This window comes from Psittacula echo, assembly GCF_963264785.1.
Source record: "Psittacula echo genome assembly, chromosome: 6".
NCBI classification, from domain to species: Eukaryota; Metazoa; Chordata; class Aves; order Psittaciformes; family Psittacidae; genus Psittacula; species Psittacula echo.
The window spans coordinates 43,961,097-43,980,371 of NC_137743.1; the positions used below are offsets into that span (position 1 = coordinate 43,961,097).

Here is a 19,275-nt window from a genome sequence, read left to right on the forward strand (position 1 = left end):
TAAGGGAAAATATCAAGCAGCAGGCAACAGAGGTACAGTTGCTTTCTCCACCTACGTTGTACATGAGGTCACGCAACTCCCTGTCAAGAAGCCTGCAACGCTACAGCCTACTTGGTCCCTCACCCCAACCTCTGCATTTTTTTCCAAATGCAATTTTAATCAGTCATTCCCACCAAATTTTCATTTTGCCTCTTTTAGAAGTCATTTCCCAACAGTTTACTTTCCATTAAAATCCCTTTTTAAAGATTCAAAGCCTTTTAGCATTTTAGTATGCTCATCTTACGGAAAAAAAGCAGAGGCAGCTCCACATGAAGGCTGCCAAAATCTTGGAGTGCAGTTGCAATGAAAAAGTCTGAAGTACGAATAAGTCTTATTTGTTCAGTCTTTAAAACAAGTCAAAACCAAGTCCCAAATTCAGTAATGAAAAATAGCCATGGGTGAAAATAAATCTTTGCCCCCCCCCAAAAAAAAAAATTAAACAAAAAAAACCCAAAAAAAAACCCCATCCAAAAACCCAAGACCTGTACATCCAGAAGAATTAAATTTTGCTGTTAATATGATATCAAGTACTATAACCCATTCAGCCAAATAAAAGAAAGGCTCGAAAAAATATTCATCTGTCCCTTAAGAAATGTAAAGTTCACCCTTTCTAGGATTCTTCACAGGCACAAAACTATAATCTATCATACTATTGTACCTAAATTACTTGATATAAAACTATATTAATTCAGTGATGGAGAACTGTCAAATCTTAACAACTATGCTGATCTCTCAAGGAGATCTCTGAAGGTCAGACATGGTAACTGTGTCTGACTATGAAAACAAAGGATAGTTATTTTGTAAAGTATTTTTTATTCCCCAAGATTTGCTCGTCTCCAGACTTTTTGTGAATTAGAAATTATTGAAATCAGTATGCTGAGAAGCAACATTCAATGCAGTGAAACTAAAGATATACTTCTAAAAAGCAGGATTTTCTTTTTATTCAGTTGCCAGAATTTGATGAATATGTGTACTGGATGAAAGAAAATGTCACACAGAGGTGTTAACTCAGTTATTGTTTTGAGATCTTAATTCTAAAACCTTCGAAGAGGTAGTCCAACATCAATAACAGACCCTTGAAAGCTGCAGTACAAGGAAATAGAATAACCTGATTAGATTTCATTCTTTATGTGATCTAAAGACATATTTGTATGTATTATAACAAAAATAGGTGGATTATTTCTCTGCATCTATTGGCAATTCCAATCAAAGTTTGCTTGGTCATTGGAAATATTGTGTGACATATAACCTGCATATTATCCAAATGTCTACTGCTACAGCTTTGCTATCACTTTTAACAACTATATAATGCCAATTTTGAGACTGAATGGCAAATGACTTGAAGTATTTTTTGATAAACTATTCTAGTGAATTCAAACACACATAGTAAATACATTCACCGTGGCATCAATACTCACGATTTTTATTTTCAGGCTGCATGCTCTATAACACAGCAGCACTCAATTCTTGTACCAAAGCTCCCAATTTATCAAAACCTAGTATTAAAACATTTCCTTATCATAACACACTGACTTTGCTTATTACCCTTTATGTACTCTGTTTGCTGCCTTCTCAAAATTATTACAAAGTTTTTTGGTAGAAAAGCTGGTTTGACTTATTCATAACCCCCGACCAACTATACAGATTCATATTCTAACGCACAGGAAGGATGAAAGGCTACAAGACATGAGCTCTGGTAACCAAACCATTCCTACTGAATGTTACAGGGGTCATTCTCTAAATCTAACTGAGGCCCTGCTGATGATGAATCTGCTCTTGAACTTTTTTTCACTAGTTGTTTCAAACTGCAGGTGTAGTGTAAAACATGTAAAGAAATCGGCTGAGTGCAGTCCTTTAGAATACAAATTGATACTGTACCAAAGTGTCACACAAATGGAAGCGTGATCATTAGGATACAACAGTGGTTTGCCGAGAACCAAAACATCAGCATATTAAAAGAGCACAGCTAGCAATAGTGTTAACATTTTGCAACACTGATGGCATAACCAGACATTACTTATAAACACCTCCTGTAAGCATGTGAACATGACCAGAAAGAAAAGAAAGTTGCAGTTGCATCCACGAAGCATGCAAGTACCAAAGACTACGTGACCCCTTAATCATTCAATTTCCCCATCTATATGTATGTGTGTACACACCTGGGCACTGGTGCGCACTTGTATGCATTCAGTTGCAACTCCATCATTCAGCACGGACCCAAATTTGACTCTAGCAAGCTAAAGCATTTGTCCTGAACCTGAAGACATCTGGAAGGGCACACACACAGAGCACCTGGCTCTGCATTGTTGTCCTGGTTTAACAGTAGCAGTCATTTTTTCTACTTCTTAGTAGCTGGTGCAGTGCTGTGTTTTGACTTTCAGCCTGGGGATAATACTGATAAAGCCGATGTTTTCAGCTGCTGGTCAGAATGTTTACCCTGACCAAGGACTTTGTGAGTCTCATGCTCTGCCAGGGAGGAGGCGAAGCCAGCAGGAAGCAGGGACAGGACACCTGACCCAAACTAGCCAAAGAGGTATTCCACACCATAGCACATCATGCCCAGGATGTAGAACTGAGAGTTCCCGGAAGGGCTGGAACTCTGCGGGGTGGCGGCAAGGTACCGGTTGGTGAGCAGTTGTATTCTCTTCCCTTGTTATTTCCTTTATCATTATTATTGGTGGTAGCAGTAGTGATTTGTGTTATACCTTAGTTATTAAACTGTTCTTATCTCAACCCGTGGGAGTTGCATTCTTTTGATTCTCCTCCCCGTCCCTCCAGAAGCGGAAAGAAGAAAGGTGGTGGTGGTGTTGGGGGGGAAGTAGACTGCGTGGTTCTGATTTACGGCCTGGGTTTAAACCACGACAATTGTTTGCCATAACTCTTTTTCTGTTTAAAATATGCACATTCAGTTTAAGCACGACTCATAGAAAAACTATTTAATATGAAATACATGAGTAGCAGCATTGATTCAACCTTGAGCCTCTACACTGTACTGAGATCCACCCTTCATTAATTTCAGTCACATGTGGTAGTGGGGAGGATACAACTTACAACTTCAACAAAGACAGAAAAAGATTTAAGGCCATTTCAACTCAAGAACTGGCTTCCCAGAAGATTCATTTATTTAATATATATTGTGACTTACAGATGAGAAGTGTCTCTTCCATTAACTGCAATGTGTATTGAAGTTTCTACTTCCAATTTTACTTCTTTAATGGTGAGTTAATACTTTATAAGAATTCAAAGCAAAATAGACAAATCCAATCATTGCAAATACATGCCAAGCTTTTAGGAAATTCACACCTCTCCCCATGATATTCGATTTAACAGACTCTTCATTAGGGACTGCAGTGACAGAAGAAGGGGCAATGGGTTCAAACTTAAACAGGGGAAGTTTAGGTTAGATACAAGGATGAAGTTCTTGACTGTGAGAGTGGTGAGGCACTGTTGGCCTTGGGTTGGCCAAGAAGTTGTGAATGCTCCATCCCTGGCAGTGCTCAGGGCCAGGCTGGATGGAGTCTTGGGTGATACGGTTTAGTGCGATGTGTCCCTGCCCATGAGAGGGGTTGGAACTAAGTTATCTTAAGGTTCTTTCCAACACTGACTATTCTATGATTTCATGATTAACTGTCTTGCAGGACCACTTACATATGAACAGAAATCTTAACTTTCTATTTATCAGCAAACACTGAATCAAGCATTAAAAAGCTGAGAAACTGAGTTAATTATGCCATTCAATTAGAGAGATGCAAGCTCTTCATTTCTCTAAATTTTTATGTTTCAAATTACTACAGTCAGCACTTAGCCTTAGTTTCAGCTGGTGTTCCCACCACATTCTCCAGATAAGTAACTGGAGTGCTATTAGCACGTAAAGGGAGATAAAACATGCTGGTACTAACCATGTACAATCAAGAATACTTGATGCCTTCACAACAAGGTGATACAAATATTTCTTAGATATCAAATTCCAAGACTGTCTTTATAGTACATACATTGAAAAACACAAAATAAAAAAACCACACTATTGATTCTGGACCCTTGAACTATTTAGGTATCACATATACCAAATTATTTTTGTAATAGCTGACAAATATTGCAGCACAGATTACACATAGAAGTTCTGCAATTAAAAAATTAAGATCTATCATGGATGTTGTGATCACACACATCATTTAAACACCCTGACAGAAAAAAAGACTTGTTTGGCTTTTTTTCCCCACTTGATATAAGCATGATATAAAAATGATACAGGTTTCTACTTATATTAACCTTGCACTTAAGTTACTTTTACGGCTCTTGGGCTGCATTAAAAAAGCTCCAAATAAAACAAATGTAAAAAACATTTTTTTTTTTAATAAAAAGAGTTCTGCTGAGCATGTGGGCACAATTACCAAGGCACTTTGATTTTGCTGAGACCAATCATCATTTTTTAGTTTCAACAGACGTAATTGCAAGAAAAATCTGTACAGAAAGAAGATAGCAGCCTCTTTTTAAAAGCCACTCCAGTTCCAAGAGTTCTTCAGCACATAGGAATATTAACCATTTTTTCTGTTGTTGTTCTCTTACCGTTACAATCTGCATACTCTTATCTGCCTGACCTTGAGCAACTCCAACAGCAAGCAGTTCCCCCAATGTTAACAGCAGAGAGGTTACACCAGCATGACCTGAACTTTGTTCACCATTTCAAGCACCCATATGGGGTAAATCATAACCATATGAAGTACAACTGTGCCTGCCTTATCAGGTTTGGGAAAAAAAAAACCAAAACGCAAACCAACAAAAAAACCCACAAAGTAAAAAGCAAGAAAAAAGTATTAATATCAGAAATAACAGCCACCTGTAAAAAGCACCAACTCTAACAGGGTAAACCATTTCACATTACAGTATGTTGCATAAATGCAATGCTGAGAGTACAGATCAACAATTAGAGAACTGCACTATGTGACAGAATAAAAAATAAAGACATTTATTTTCTTTTGAAACTTCCATGACTACATGCAAGCAAGTTCTGACATTTCAAAGATGTCCATAAATTTGTGCTATTAGAGCAAACCAACAAGCAACTTTCTAAAAGCTTGTCGTGATTTAAGCCCAGGCCGTAAATTAGAACCACGCAGTCTACTTCCCTACCTATGCTTTCTTCCCCCTACTCCTGGAGGGACCGGGAGGAGAATCGAAAAAATGCAACTCCCACGGGCTGAGATAAGAGCAGTCCAGTAACTAAGGTATAACACAAATCACTACTGCTACCACCAATAATAATAATGATAAAGTAAAATAACAAGGGAAGAGAATACAACACCTCACCGACCGATACCTCGCCCCCACCCAACAGTGATCTAGCCCTTCCGGGAACTCTCAGTTCTACATCCTGGGCATGACGTGCTGTGGTATGGAATACCTCTTTGGTCAGTTTGGGTCACGTGTCCTGTCTCTGCTTCCTCCCAGCTTCCCCTCCTCCCTGGCAGAGCATGAGACTCACAAAGTCCTTGCTCAGATCAAACATCAGTGTTATCAGCTCTGTTCCCAGGCCGAAAGTCAAAAACACAGCACTGCACCAGCTACTAAGAAAGAGAAAAAGTGACTGCTACTGTTAAACCAGGACAAAGCTGCATGTAAAACCCTGTAATATTGCGACTCCTATCAAGCTTCAGAGAAAGTATGTTTCAGCTTTACGTAATCACATCAAAAAACAAAAACCAGGACTTTATCTTCCAGTAACATCATACTGGTAAGAATTCATACAGTAAAAAGTCAGACTTTCTAAAAGCTGCATGTAAAACCCTGCAATATTGTGACTCCTATCAAGCTTCAGTGAAAGTAGGTTTCAGCATTACCTAACCACATCAAACAAAGACCAGGACTTTATCTTCCAGTAACATCATACTGGTAAGAAGTCAGACAGTGAAACGTTGGTATATCAGCAACATGGAAGCCAAACTACTGTACTACAAAACATTGTGGTATAAATAATTGTTAAAACTAAAATCATATTTTCATGAGCTATCTGTAGTCAAAGACCAAAGTTATTAAAATGTACAATTTTCAGGAAGAAATGACACCTCTCTGCATTTTGTGAGGTGGGCTGCATTTCTGAGGTGGGCTGATGCCAACCTGATGAAGTTTAACCATGTCAAGTGCAAGGTCCTACACCTGGGTCAGAGCAATCTCAGGCACAGCTACAGGTTGGGCAGAGAAGAGATTCAGAGCAGCCCTGCGGAGAAGGACTTGGGGGTGTTGGTCAATGAGAAAATGAACATGAGCCAGCTTCAGTGTGCGCTCACAGCCCAGAAAGCCAACCGTATCCTGGGCTGCATCAAAGGAGCATTACCAGCAGGTCGAAGGAGGTGATCCTGCCCCTCTACTCTGCTCTCGTGAGACCTCACTTGGAGTATTGTGTGCAGTTCTGGTGTCCTCAACACGAAAAGGACATGGAACTGTTGGAACAAGTCCAGAGGAGGGCCGCGAGGATGATCAGGGGACTGGAGCACCTCCCATATGAAGACAGGCTGAGAAAGTTGGGGCTGTTCAGCCCGGAGAAGAGAAGGCTGCGTGGAGACCTCATAGCAGCCTTCCAGCATCTGAAGGGGGGCTATAGGGATGCTGGGGAGGGACTCTTCATCAAGGACTGTAGTGGTAGGACAAGGGGTAACAGGTTCAAACTTAAACAGGGGAAGTTTAGATTGGATATAAGGAAGAAATTCTTTACTGTAAGGGTGGTGAGGCACTGGAATGGGTTGCCCAGGGAGGTTGTGAGTGCTCCATCCTTGGCGGTGTTCAAGGCCAGGTTGGATGAGGCCTTGGGTGACATGGTTTAGTGTGGGGTGTCCCTGCCCATGGCAGGGGGGTTGGGACTAGATGATCTTAAGGTCCTTTCCAACCCTAACTATTCTATGTTTCTATGATTTTGGAGCACTGTCACCTTTCCACCCACAATCCCCATTAACAGCTGTTCAGAGACGAGTCCTCACCACTGAGCCAGACACGCCACTTTCCCACGTGTGCCTCCACACCCTGATCAGCTGATGGAAGGTAACCGACGGGGTGTCACGGAAAACCAAAGTGCACTCACCGTTCCGACTTTCTTCATCAATAGGAACTATTGTGGCTGGAGGACCTGTTCTGGCCAATTTGCAATCTATAAAGATGAAAAAAGAAGTTATTTCTAATTCCAGAAGAAGGATCTTGGGAGTTTAGTTGCTGTTGTTTAAAACAAGTCAGCATATTTGACATACCTAAGACAAGTGTCCACTTAAATGTGATAGAAGTTACAATTTATAGCTAAATTACACCCACAGAGGATTAAAATGTGAGTTGTTTGCTTATCTTTTACTCAGATAAACCTTACAAAGCAAGAGAGAATCTGATGACAAAGTACTTAACATCTCAGGCACCAATTAATATTTAAATACTCAGTAAAAACTTACTATGGTTTGTTCTGTGGTAAGATCTATGGTATGTCAGCCTTCTTTTCCATGTCATGAACGCACACCCACACTCTCTCCCCCAGATCATCACATACCACCACAATACAGTTTGAGGGCTACACTAATAAACTTTTTCATGTCTTGCTCTAGAGATACCACCAGGGATCTCAGTGAAGCAGAAGTCCTTCAGGACAGAGATAACAGGATGGTAAATTAACCCAAAGAAATAACAAAGGAATGATTAAAATGTATGAATCGCAATGGAAGCTTCACAACCAAAACAAACGTAATTTGAATTTAACTGCAGCAAAAGGGTCTACTTAAAGAGAGTGAAAAGAATTTTAATAACGTTTAAGGAAAATAAAAATTAAAAACAGACAAGCAATGTTCAGGAAGTCACATTTTGTCATCTTACCCTCATATTGCCAGTCTGGAGTCAAAAGTTTAGAGTCATCAATGGAAGCAGAGCAGAATAACGAAAGAAAATAAGTAAGATTTTGTTGGTTTACTCAAAAGATAGGTTCAAAGACATAAAGCAGTACATGCAGAGCTAGCAAACACATAGGTGTAGTCTTAAAATATATAAAAACATGTATAGTAGATGTGATGTCTGTACTTTGTGAACAATTTCATTTTCTACATTAAATAGAACAAAAATATTGCCTCTTTAGAGCACACAGAAATACAAGTTGATTAAGAAGAACTTTTAATTTTCAAAGAGCCTCACAGTACCTTTGAAACAGCATAGCAAAAGACACCATTCTCTTTCCCATTTCACTGTATGTGATATTGTGGTCTATATTTTTAAAGACATTTAGTCTATCCTCTGATCCCCCTGACACTGCTCCAGCCAAAAAGATGGATACACCCCATTTGTAAGAAATGGCAGGTTCTAATTGGTTTCTAGCCAAGGAAAGAAACGCTGAAGTATCATTGTATTCTTTTGAAGTCTAAACAGTTTACACAAAAATCCCAGCAGAAAATTGTCTGTAAATTAAACACAAGACCAAGCTGAGGTAAAATGCTATTTCCCAGCTTACGGTAAAAATTACACATTCATTGACTTCAAAGGAATTGTACTGCAGCTAATAACAGACTAAAATTACCCCAGCACAGACATGACCTATGAAGGAAGATCAAAACTGTGAAGCATTTATTCAGCTCTCCATTTAAATGAAGCCTCTAAAGGACATCTCCATGGCACAGTAATTTCCTTTAGCAACAGCTTTGCTATTCAGCTGATGAGTTCAACTGCAAGACAAACTTCTAAATACTGATGGTAAGGATTGATAACATGGCATTCCTTGAGGCTATTTACCAACTGCCTGAACAACACCTGCATTAATACTAATGATAATACAGTTTACACTGTTTTTTGTTGTTGGGTCTGAAAATACAGACAGCTTGTGTGGGTACCCACTCACTCCTTCTTTACATCAGTGACACTGCTCATAGAATTTCACAACCCACTTGGTTTGCCATCCTAAGCAGTCTGAATAAAATTATTTCATGAACAAACTCTCAGTATTTATTTCTTTTATTCTAATATGCTTTAGTTTGATCCCTAAAATTTGAGTAGTTTCTGTTGGTAATTTTAAAGCTTTTTTGCTTTGAAGGCATTAACAGAGCAAACATCATATGAAACACTATGCCCTTCACTTGATTGTAGTTCCCTATCAGCATATTGTGTGGAAAGATAAGCAGTGTTTGCATATCTACATAAAGTAAGGATTTTTTTTTCCCTCCTATTTTTTCATTGGATGCCATAAGAATACTAGGACCATAACAGACACAACTTTAATTTTTTCCAGAGATGTGTTATATTTGTCTAGAAGTTCAGGATTTGGCTTAACTGAATGACTCTTTGACAAACTCTTTGTTAGGGCAATGAAACTCACTGATACGAACTTCTACTGAAATTTAGTTTTCAGAAAAGGTCCTGCTATTCACCACTGAACAGCAATGACTGCACAAACAACCAAAGAGAAATCCAAAACAGGGGCAATCTTTTATTCTAAAAATTACATGTACCTTACAAAAAGAATATTCATGATTTCTTTGAAAACTGAATGAGCTTTTTCCACCATTATCGATATTCCACTCCTTGCTGGGGTGTCTCAATGAAAAGGCCAACCTCTAGTTCTACTGTTCAATAAGCAAATTATAAAAACTAAAAGTCAATCACATGTTAGCAGCCTTTTTACAGAATTAGTTTTCCATCAAACACATCAGGATTTCCAGAATTATAATCAAACCAGTTACACAGTATGCTTAAAATGAATGTTCAGCATTGAAATCTACATATAGAGAATCTCAGAGAAAAGGCAGACTGTGCAGTTAAGTTCAGCAATTTGTAGAGGACTTGAAGTGTGAGCAGGTGAAGCAATAAAATTTATCCTGAGATACATTTCAATGAATACAAGAGATGAGAGCAATAGCCAAAACTATTTCTATAGCTAGGAAAAAAAAAAAAACAAAAAACAAACCAAATCAACCAACAACCAACTAACAAAACAAACCCTGAGGCTGCATAATAGAAATCTGCCTGTGCATTACCCTCATGGCACCAATAAAAAATTCTGAAGACATAGTTTTATTGCACAGATAAAGTTTACAGATTATTTTCTATAACTCCAGCCATGTTGAAATGCCTGAGTGCTAAATATCGGATTGCTTTTTAAGACGCCTGTCACCTCTTCCTTCTCAAAGACCATATCTAACAATGCCACTGCCTTATTTTCACATTCATCACCATACACTGAACAGATAAACTTAAAATTGCCATCTTACACAAAATTTTAATTCAAAGGGAGACAATCATTTTAATTTAAAAACTTAAATACAAGTTACATGTTGTAAATACATGTATGGTACTTTTATTTTTCCTTGCAAAACACAATCAATAAGCAACAGCAATAGACCCCTATATACAATAACCAGTAAGCTCAAGCACTGTGCTGTATTACCAGCCAGACCCGGTGGGAAATACTGGATACATGACAAAGAATATCTTTAGACTGAGCCAGGTGCACAGAAAAGTTATTCCCATCATCAGGAGGATGTAGATTCCATCCTATAAAGATGACAGAGGCTTGAATTATTTAGTCTAGGAAAACTGAAGTTCTCTGGAAAAACACTTGAGCAAATATCAAGGAGCAAAAATGAGTTACTTAAACTAAAGACAAATACCAGCACAAAGAACACGCTGAGTGCAAAGGAGAAATGGCTGTATGCTACCCACAAATTTAAGAAGTACATTTCCAGCCTCAATTTCTTTATTTTTTGTTTGGTTTTTTTTTTGACTCTCAGAGAAGATAGATTCTGGAACACTATTCCACAGCAGAAGTAGCACAGAAATGCAATTCCAGCAATTTTGAAACATACCTTTATTTGCTTATGAAAGCAATTATGGTTGGAAGAGACCTTAAACAGTCATCAAGTTCCAACCCCCTGCCATGGGCAGGGACACCTTCCACTAGACGAGACAGTTCAAAGTCCCCTCCAGCCTGGCCTTGAATACCTCCAGAGATGGGGCAGCCACAACTTCTCTGGGCAACCTGTGCCAGCGCCTCACCACCCTCACAGTGAAAATTTTTTTTCCCTAATACCTAATTGTTCAGTTTGAAGCCATTTCCCCTTGTTCTATTACTACTTGCTCTTTTAAAAAGTCCTTCTCCAGCTTTTTTGTAGGTCCCTTTTAGGTACTGTAAGGCTGCTCAAAGGTCTCCCTGAAACCTTCTCTTCTCCAGGTTTAACAACCCCAGCTCTCTCAGCCTACCTCTATAGGAGAGGTGCTCCAGCCCTCTGAGCATCTTTGTCGCCTCCTCTGGACTCCCCTCAACAGGTCTCAAGTTTTCTCAGTTTTTTTTCTGAAGTTTTATTTAAATGTTCCTCAACAAAATTTATTTCAGCAGTAACAGATTGCTCTATTCCACAGAACCAAGCATAGACAATTGCACCAAAGGTGACTTACAAATGAAATATATACACAAAACTTTATTTCCGTGTTCTTTTGTTTTAAAGTGATCTATGTCTGACTGTGGGCCTCAGTACGTATCAATTATGTATTTTAACTATTCCAATTTCATGCTGCAGATTACCAGAATCCTGGCATGCACCTAACAATTAAATTACACAAGAAAGAAAGAAAGAAAGAAAGAAAGAAAGAAAGAAAGAAAGAAAGAAAGAAAGAAAGAAAGAAAGAAAGAAAGAAAGAAAGAAAGAAAGAAAGAAAGAAAGAAAGAAAGAAAGAAAGAATTAAGTCTTAGCAACTACTAAGACAAGTTGGTTTCTTTCCATCATATAGTTTCTTTGAAAAGAAGCCCTGTGCCCCATCAAACAGAAGCCAGTGAGCAGTAGCTGGGAAAAAACATCACACAGAAGCTAACTTGTCTTACTGACGGAAAGAAACTGTGCTCTGTTGAAAGAACAGGGAGAACTGACACATTGAACCACAGTCTGTTTGTTCTACATTTGATTGTTCTAACTTTCTCAACAAAAAGCAAGTTGCCCTTGAAATTCCTGGGCATAATGGAGCAGTCACAGAAGTCAAATCATGCTGAACTGAACACACTTTAAGGCAGAAAAGGCAGTACATAAATGAGCTTCCCTATCTACAGGTTTTCACTACTTCCTTTTATGATTAAGCAGCAGCTAAATGTAATCATGATATAGCAGTGCCCTTCCCCCCTCCCCCAAGCACCTTACAGAAAAGGCAGTAGGCATCAGGCAAATAAACTTAGTAAATAAAACAACAAGCTATGAAGACTCTCCTAAAAGCTTGCAGAAAAGCATTTTTGCTCCTCTCATTAAGCTCACTGTTTTATCTAACTAGTGTGTTTTCTTTACAATTATATGATCAAAGAAAAGAAAATAAATAAAGGGCCTGCCTCCTTGGGGGCAAAGTGAAAATCTATTCAACAAACTCTTCATGGATCAGTGACATGGCTCAGATCCATTTGGATAGCTAATTTTCATTATTTTAATTTCTAATTATTTTTAATGAGATGGCTCAGAAGAAACCTTCAATCATTGTTCTAGGTAAGATGCTCAGCAAGGTCAAACAGCCCGAGACAAAATAAACATAACAACTTGAATAATCCCATACTCTACCAACACAGAACTGCCCAGTCATCTTCCTTTTACCTTATCCTTGCCCTCTCAAAGCCATTTCCCATCAAATTGTTACATTACTTGCAGGGCTTCTCTCTATTTCAACTTCAGAGCGAAATTTAACAGAAGCATCTATAAAATGAAAATAAATTTTACTGAATTTGCTAAAAAGAAACTGGGAGCTGACATGCAACACGAATTGCTCTAAGGACACCTGAGTAGAGACAGCTGCACAACAAGCTAGGGATTAGGCTGCTCAGCAGACAAAGGAACTTTCCAACCACCACCCCTGCACAAGTGTGGGGGTTTGCAAATAACAGCAGCATGCTTTCACCTCCCAAACTCTCCTCATTCCCACCATCCTGAAGGCCAACTGCATCCTCACAGCAGTTCTTTCCCAGGGATGCTCTTTCACCTGCCATCTCCTGAGAGACCAGTTCCTTCACACAGATGTTTCAAAGGACCTTATAAACTGTTCTCCTGCTCTGAATCACTTGAGGGATGCACCTCTTTGCCATTAACTGTAAATGAAGCTTACAAGGCTACAGTAGCCTGTGCAAATACCTCCTTAACAACATTTCCAATAAGCCCCATATTCATACACTTCCAAAGACGGCTGTAGCCTCACGTATGTTTAGAAGCTCTTTCAACGAAGACATGAAGTTAGAGATAGTCACAGTGATCAATATGTGCTTGTAACATCCTGTACTAAATGCAGTTACTTAGAAACCCAAAATAACCATTCATAGATCCTTAAATTCCAGCTAAATAAAACATCTGAATTAGTTGGGAGCAGTGTCTGAAGCTGGCTGTTCTGACTATTACATCTTATGACTGCAAGGTATACGTTCACATCAAAAGCTTAATAGTTCAAATGGCTTGCCCCACAAAGCCTTATAAATTTAAGTAACTGTAGACAAAGAAAGGTTATAGTGCTTAAGAGGGGATATTTGTTCCCAGTAACAGATTACAACTTCAAGAAAAGTTCAATAACTTAATCCTACCACATCAAAGACAGGAAGAGTTTTACCCTGAGAAAAAAGAAAGAAATAAATGTGAGCAGCCCTGCAGGGAGTACAACACACTCAACTGAAAAATAAAGAGCCAACCTGAACCTTACTGGGGACATAATTTTGTGAAATAACTGTCATCGCCCAAGTGCTTCTGGAATTAAATCTGAAAAAAATAATCCACTTCAATATGCTAATCACTTCTTGCAGCTTCTTGCAGCTGCTTCAGAAACACCCATTACTCTAAGATATTTTACATTTTCTTACATTCAATTTTGCTTTTATATATTCTGATAAGTAGTTTTGTTTGTTTTTATACAAACAAGCAGTCATAGGCTGTACAACAGTCAATCTCGAAAAACCTGACTCAGATCCTAGCAGATATGTAGCCTGATTTAAAAGACTTTTAATGCAATAAAAATCTATTAATTAACTACTGAAGTAAATTATTTTATTTGCTGGCAAAATAAAATTTGTCACTAGAATAGATTATTTTAGATTACTTTATAGTAATTTAGAAGTCTATTAGTCTTCAGCATTAATTCCTTACTTACCTAGGGCTTCTCCCTAAGTTGGAAAATCACACCATGCAATTACTCTGTATTTACGTTTCAGTCACTTTTGTTGTTTAATGAAGATTAGAATGTTAAGTTTATCAATTACTCAGTATCTGCTTGTACATTTAATCCAAGATGAAAGCATTTTGAAAGGTAGTGTGTGTCATACTGGCAGCTTTCCTGTAAAGCTGTGAACTCGAAGGACAGAACTAAGGCTTGACAACTCTTACACACTGAATAAAGCCATATTTATTCAACAGGAAAAACTCAAACCTAACTTCAAGCACAGCCTACAAAAATGGTAGTCCAAGCTTAAGCCTTGGAAGAAGACTTAATATAAGAATTAATATTGGAATCAGACTTAATAAGTATTAACTCTTAATTGATTTTTTCTTTCTGTTAATTTGTCCAAGTTCTTCCTGAATCCATAGAAGTGTGTAGCATCCCCATCTTAGGGCAAGCTCATTTTGAACCTAGTTACTGCTTGTTCACATGGTACCACCTCATTGTGGTGCAGGGAGAAACAGTATCCAACAGGATTCGATACTGACCTTATACACCCTTCTTACCATTTTATCATCCCTAAATATTGCAGCAAACAATAATTTAAAGTGTGTTCAGGATTCTGACCCCCTTCCATGACTATGTGCTATGAATAACAGAAATGGTAATTGTCCTGGGTTTAGCAGTAGCAGTCATTTTTTCTTATTCTTAGTAGCTGGTGCAGCGCTGTGCTTTTGAATTTCAGTCTGGGAACAGAGCTGATAACACTGATGTTTGGTCTGACCAAGGACTTTGTGAGTCTCATGCTCTGCCAGGAAGGAGGGGAAGCCGGGAGAAAGCAGAGACAGGACACCTGATCCAAACTAGCCAAAGAAGTATTCCATACCACAGCACATCATGCCCAGGATGTAACTGGGAGTTATCCGGAAGGGCACTCTCTGCTAGGTCGGGCTCGTTTCAGCAGGTGGTATCATATTCTTTTCCCTTGTTATTCCTGTTATCATTATTATTATTGGTGGCAGCAGTAGTGATTTGTGTTATACCTTAGTTACTGGACTATTTTTATCTCAACCTGTGGGAGTTACATTCTTTTGATTCTCCTCCTCATCCCTTGGGGTGGGGTGGGGGGGCGGGTGTGTGTGAGTAGAAACTGCGTGGCTGACTTGCCGACAGGGCTTAAACCACTACAGTAATATGGAAAAATTAATACTAAAATTGATTGATATCTTTAAATAAAAAACTAAAATGTTTTAAATAAACATCTTTAAATGCAACTCTGAAGCCTCTAGACAAAGAGCCCTGACAATGCCTCAGAATCACCATCAATTGCACCAAGTTAATTTTAAAGCCATATGTGCAAATATAACAATAAGGCACATTCCCAACATACAGGACCAGTCAGCTATTGCAAATGAACACATATGGTAGTTTTCAGGCTAACATCACATACACCATACTATGCTATATCAGAAATACTGTGCCAGTTTAAGACGTCACTGTCTCCTGGCTTGAGGTAAAGTATTCCCTATTGCTGACCTGGCAAAGCAGAGCACATTGGCATTTGAACTAAGCCAGCTCATTTTGTCCTAAAGTCCACAAGGTGACCATGTGCAGTCTTCTAATTTGGCTCAACTGTTTCAATAATACCAGCTGATGACACAATGGTAACAAATAACAGGCAAGTGAGACAGGAGGCTTTGACACCTTGATCCACCCCTGCAGATTCTGAAGCACCTATCTGATCATAGTGTAGCACACACAATTTCTCTGAATACTGGACAGTTCAACACCAAATGCTAGTAAGTCAGTCTTTTTAAGAATGAAGCACTGACAAGTTATTTGGTAATACTTTTGGTACTACAAAAAGCCTGACACAGCAAGCAAGCTAAAACTATTTTCCAGACTCAGCAGACTTACATAAAAGCCTAAATGAAGAGAGGGAGTTTTCTAGAGCCTAGCGTGGAGGTGAAAGTCTAGATTTTTTGTTTCTTCCCCTCTGCAGTTATAAGCATTTTAAATTTGATCTAGTGAGAATAAGAAAACATTCAACACCACTCCTTAGTTCAGTGAAAGCAGTAAGCAAGAAACAACAGGTTTAATCTCAAGCATACTCTTTTCTTCAACTCTGACCCTTTCCATCCATGTTGAGAGAGAAACTAAAAAAGAGCTTGTGAAAGAGGGTTTAGGAAGTCAAAAGTATTTAAAGCCTTTTTTTCCCCTCATTTCTTCTGCACTGTTAAGTATATAAAACACTTCCATAAAAGTCTTGGAGATATACAGGGAGAATGACAAAATCCAGTCCTCAAGCCTGAGTCACTGATAATACTGTGGTCATTTTAAATAAGAAATGAATGGAGAAAGAGGGGGAAAAAAAAAAAAAAAAAAAAAGAAAGAAAAAAACCCACATGATTTCTGCCTGATCAGTGACTAGAAATTAAAGAGAGTTTGTGCATTGCCACACAAAAAGATGTATAATGGAACAAAGCCAAAACACCTGCAGTAATTGATTTACTAAAATGTTGCCAGAACAGCAAGTGCCAAGAGGGCAGGTTCTGAACCACTGGGATGGTTGGAGATGGTACAAGTTACTGAGAAAGCCTGTTTCAAAAGAACTAAGTGATTCACAAAACAGAATACCAATGAATACAGTAAAACCTCAGACCCACATGTTTTTATAAATTGAAAATCCCAGCAAAGCTCTTGGGAGTTTGTGATATGCAGGGAAAGTGATAGCACATTCTGTGCTTTATTTAAATTGGAGATGCAAAAAACGAAATTTTAAGACTGTGGCATTGGCTGAGGTTAAAGCACCTTACACTTAAATCTGCTGGAAAATATACTTCTGTTTTCAGAAGCATTTTATCCTCAGAGATGCCCCAATTGCTCATTAAGTAAAACAGTCCTTTGAAAGACCTTATACTTACTTCCACATTTTATATTTCCACCACTCATTCAGCAGAGAACATTCACAGAAAAAAACCCATGAAAGAGTCTCTCTAAATATCTTGATTTACAGAACAAGGTTCCTAATAAAGAGCTACATAGAGCCATACATTTAAATTGAGTAACTAAGCAACCCAATTTAAGGGGAAAATGCCCTGTCTTCTTTCCTGTGTGACTGAATTCAGAACTACAGCTGTGCAATTTAGGGTAAGCTTGGCAATAACCTTTACATTAGCAGGCTTGTACTACAATTGCTCTGTATTGAAAATAGCATAAGAAGGGCTTTCACAGACTATTTTCAGCTCTTCCTGACAGACATTTCCAATTGTAGGAAACCAGGATGGAATGACAGCGAACTTGCATTTGATTCAAACACATTTGTGATACTTCTTAAACTTACATTGAATTTCTGTGCTTTGATTCAGAGTGGCTCAATTAAGCATTAGTCAAATTCATAGCTCAGAAATTCAAAGACTCAAGTGAAAGATGATCTAAACGTTAAAATCTGACTATAGCTGAATTTGGGTTTGGTTCAGTTTTAAATGGACAAAAAGTGAGGCTTGATGGATAGTCAAATATAAAAAGGACATAAACCAAATAAAAAGTATTATTGTAAGCTGTTGTTACCACAGCCTTAGAAAACATGCTTTTAATACAGAATATACAACCCGGACAGGCAATAGATTTTGTAGCTTAATTTTTCATTTTTCCACATCATTTTTTACAGATATAGTATCTATAAAGGGATTGGTAAATGAAAATTGCCCTGCAAGTGCTGTGGATTGCGATTTTACATTTACAGCTTTAGAAAGATGCAGTACCATCCGTCTTTTGGGCAATATACTTTTAGATTGAAATAACTTTCCATTTTAAAAGCAGTTTGGGAATTGACAGTCTTTAAAATCATACTTGTGCCTGAAAACACTGTAAAACACAAAAATATGACGCAATGCCAAGTAGCACCTAAAATTGCTATTACCAAAATAATTTTTAAGACCATTAAAATGCACTGGATGACTCCAGAAAAACTGCAGTATCTTCAAAAGTGCTTAAACATTAGAAGTTGACTAAACCTGCTTTTAACCATTACTATGCACTGAACATTAAAATTTTATAGTATTTTCAATATTTTCAAAGTTACATTTTTCCTACTATCAGTGCAATGCATTTAAGACAAAAACTTCATACAGGAGGATGAAAAAATATTTGATATTTGGAATTAAACTGAATCCAGATACTATAAGCAGATTTTCAAGTCAAAACAATTTTAACCGCTGTATAAAAGCAGACATTTAACTACTAATACATGCAACTCAGAAAAAGCAGTTGGAGGTACTTGCAACATTTCATATTGTTGAAACTTTTTTGCATGTATATAAAAAAGGATTAGTATTTATTAACAGAAACATGTCAGAATAGACAGCTAAACTGCCTATAGTTGAGCTAATAATATTTAGCCTTCCCCTGTTCCTAAAAGGTAAATTTGACTTTTAGGCTTTAGCCTCAATATTAAGGTTCATTGTCACTGCAATTACATTTAAGTAGCAGGCTTCTCATCTTCATCTGAACAGTTTCTCCTATTTCAGTCCAGGATTCTTTTCGTACACAACAGACATGGAAAACATAAGTTTATCATCCACAGAATTTATTGAGGTTAGCTGAGACAAAAGAAAAAAGCATCAAGAGGAAACTTTAGATTACATTCAGGAAAAAATATTTCATTTTTTTCCTATGTACACAGAAATATGTTCATTTTTTAAAGTAGATATAGAATTTTTGAATATTACATTACCATGTGTGAATAGCATTGAACCGTATTCTTGAGAATACACTGTTGTCAACTTTCTTTAAAAAGGAGTGCTTTATTAAGCAGACTAGAAAAAAGTTGTAATGTCATGAAACCTCAAACTGCCTTTGTATTTTTAAGATTATAACCCCCACCCCTTCCCTCATCTTAAACATCAGGAACATTCACATGTTATTAAACAAAAATCAAGAGTGAAGTTGTTGGAGTACTTCAGTGGCACAGTAATAAGAAGCTGTTTTGCTCCCCTAAGTCACCTCTCCTATGCTGAGTACTGAGTGCTGTAAATAGTTCAAGAAAATTCCTCTTGGTACCATATGTGCCAAATATACAGCAGGTAGCCCACGCCTACCCCCACTGAAAACAGGCTGTGCCAATTA

The 19,275-nt window shown here is 37.9% G+C and overlaps 1 protein-coding gene across 3 annotated transcripts in view; it reads right to left on the minus strand.

The window, feature by feature from the left end:
* PCDH15 (protocadherin related 15) overlaps window positions 1–19,275 on the minus strand; it is a gene marked incomplete at both ends in the record, with an annotated part of 382,058 nt that overhangs the window by 343,205 nt on the left and 19,578 nt on the right. For 2 of the 3 annotated variants that reach the window (XM_080620329.1, XM_080620327.1), the window contains one exon: window positions 7,112–7,177. In XM_080620329.1, the coding sequence (XP_080476455.1) occupies window positions 7,112–7,177 (66 nt within the window). Of the gene's footprint in view, window positions 1–7,111; window positions 7,178–7,881; window positions 7,897–19,275 lie in introns of all 3 variants that reach the window. The other variant, XM_080620328.1, reaches the window with a different exon arrangement.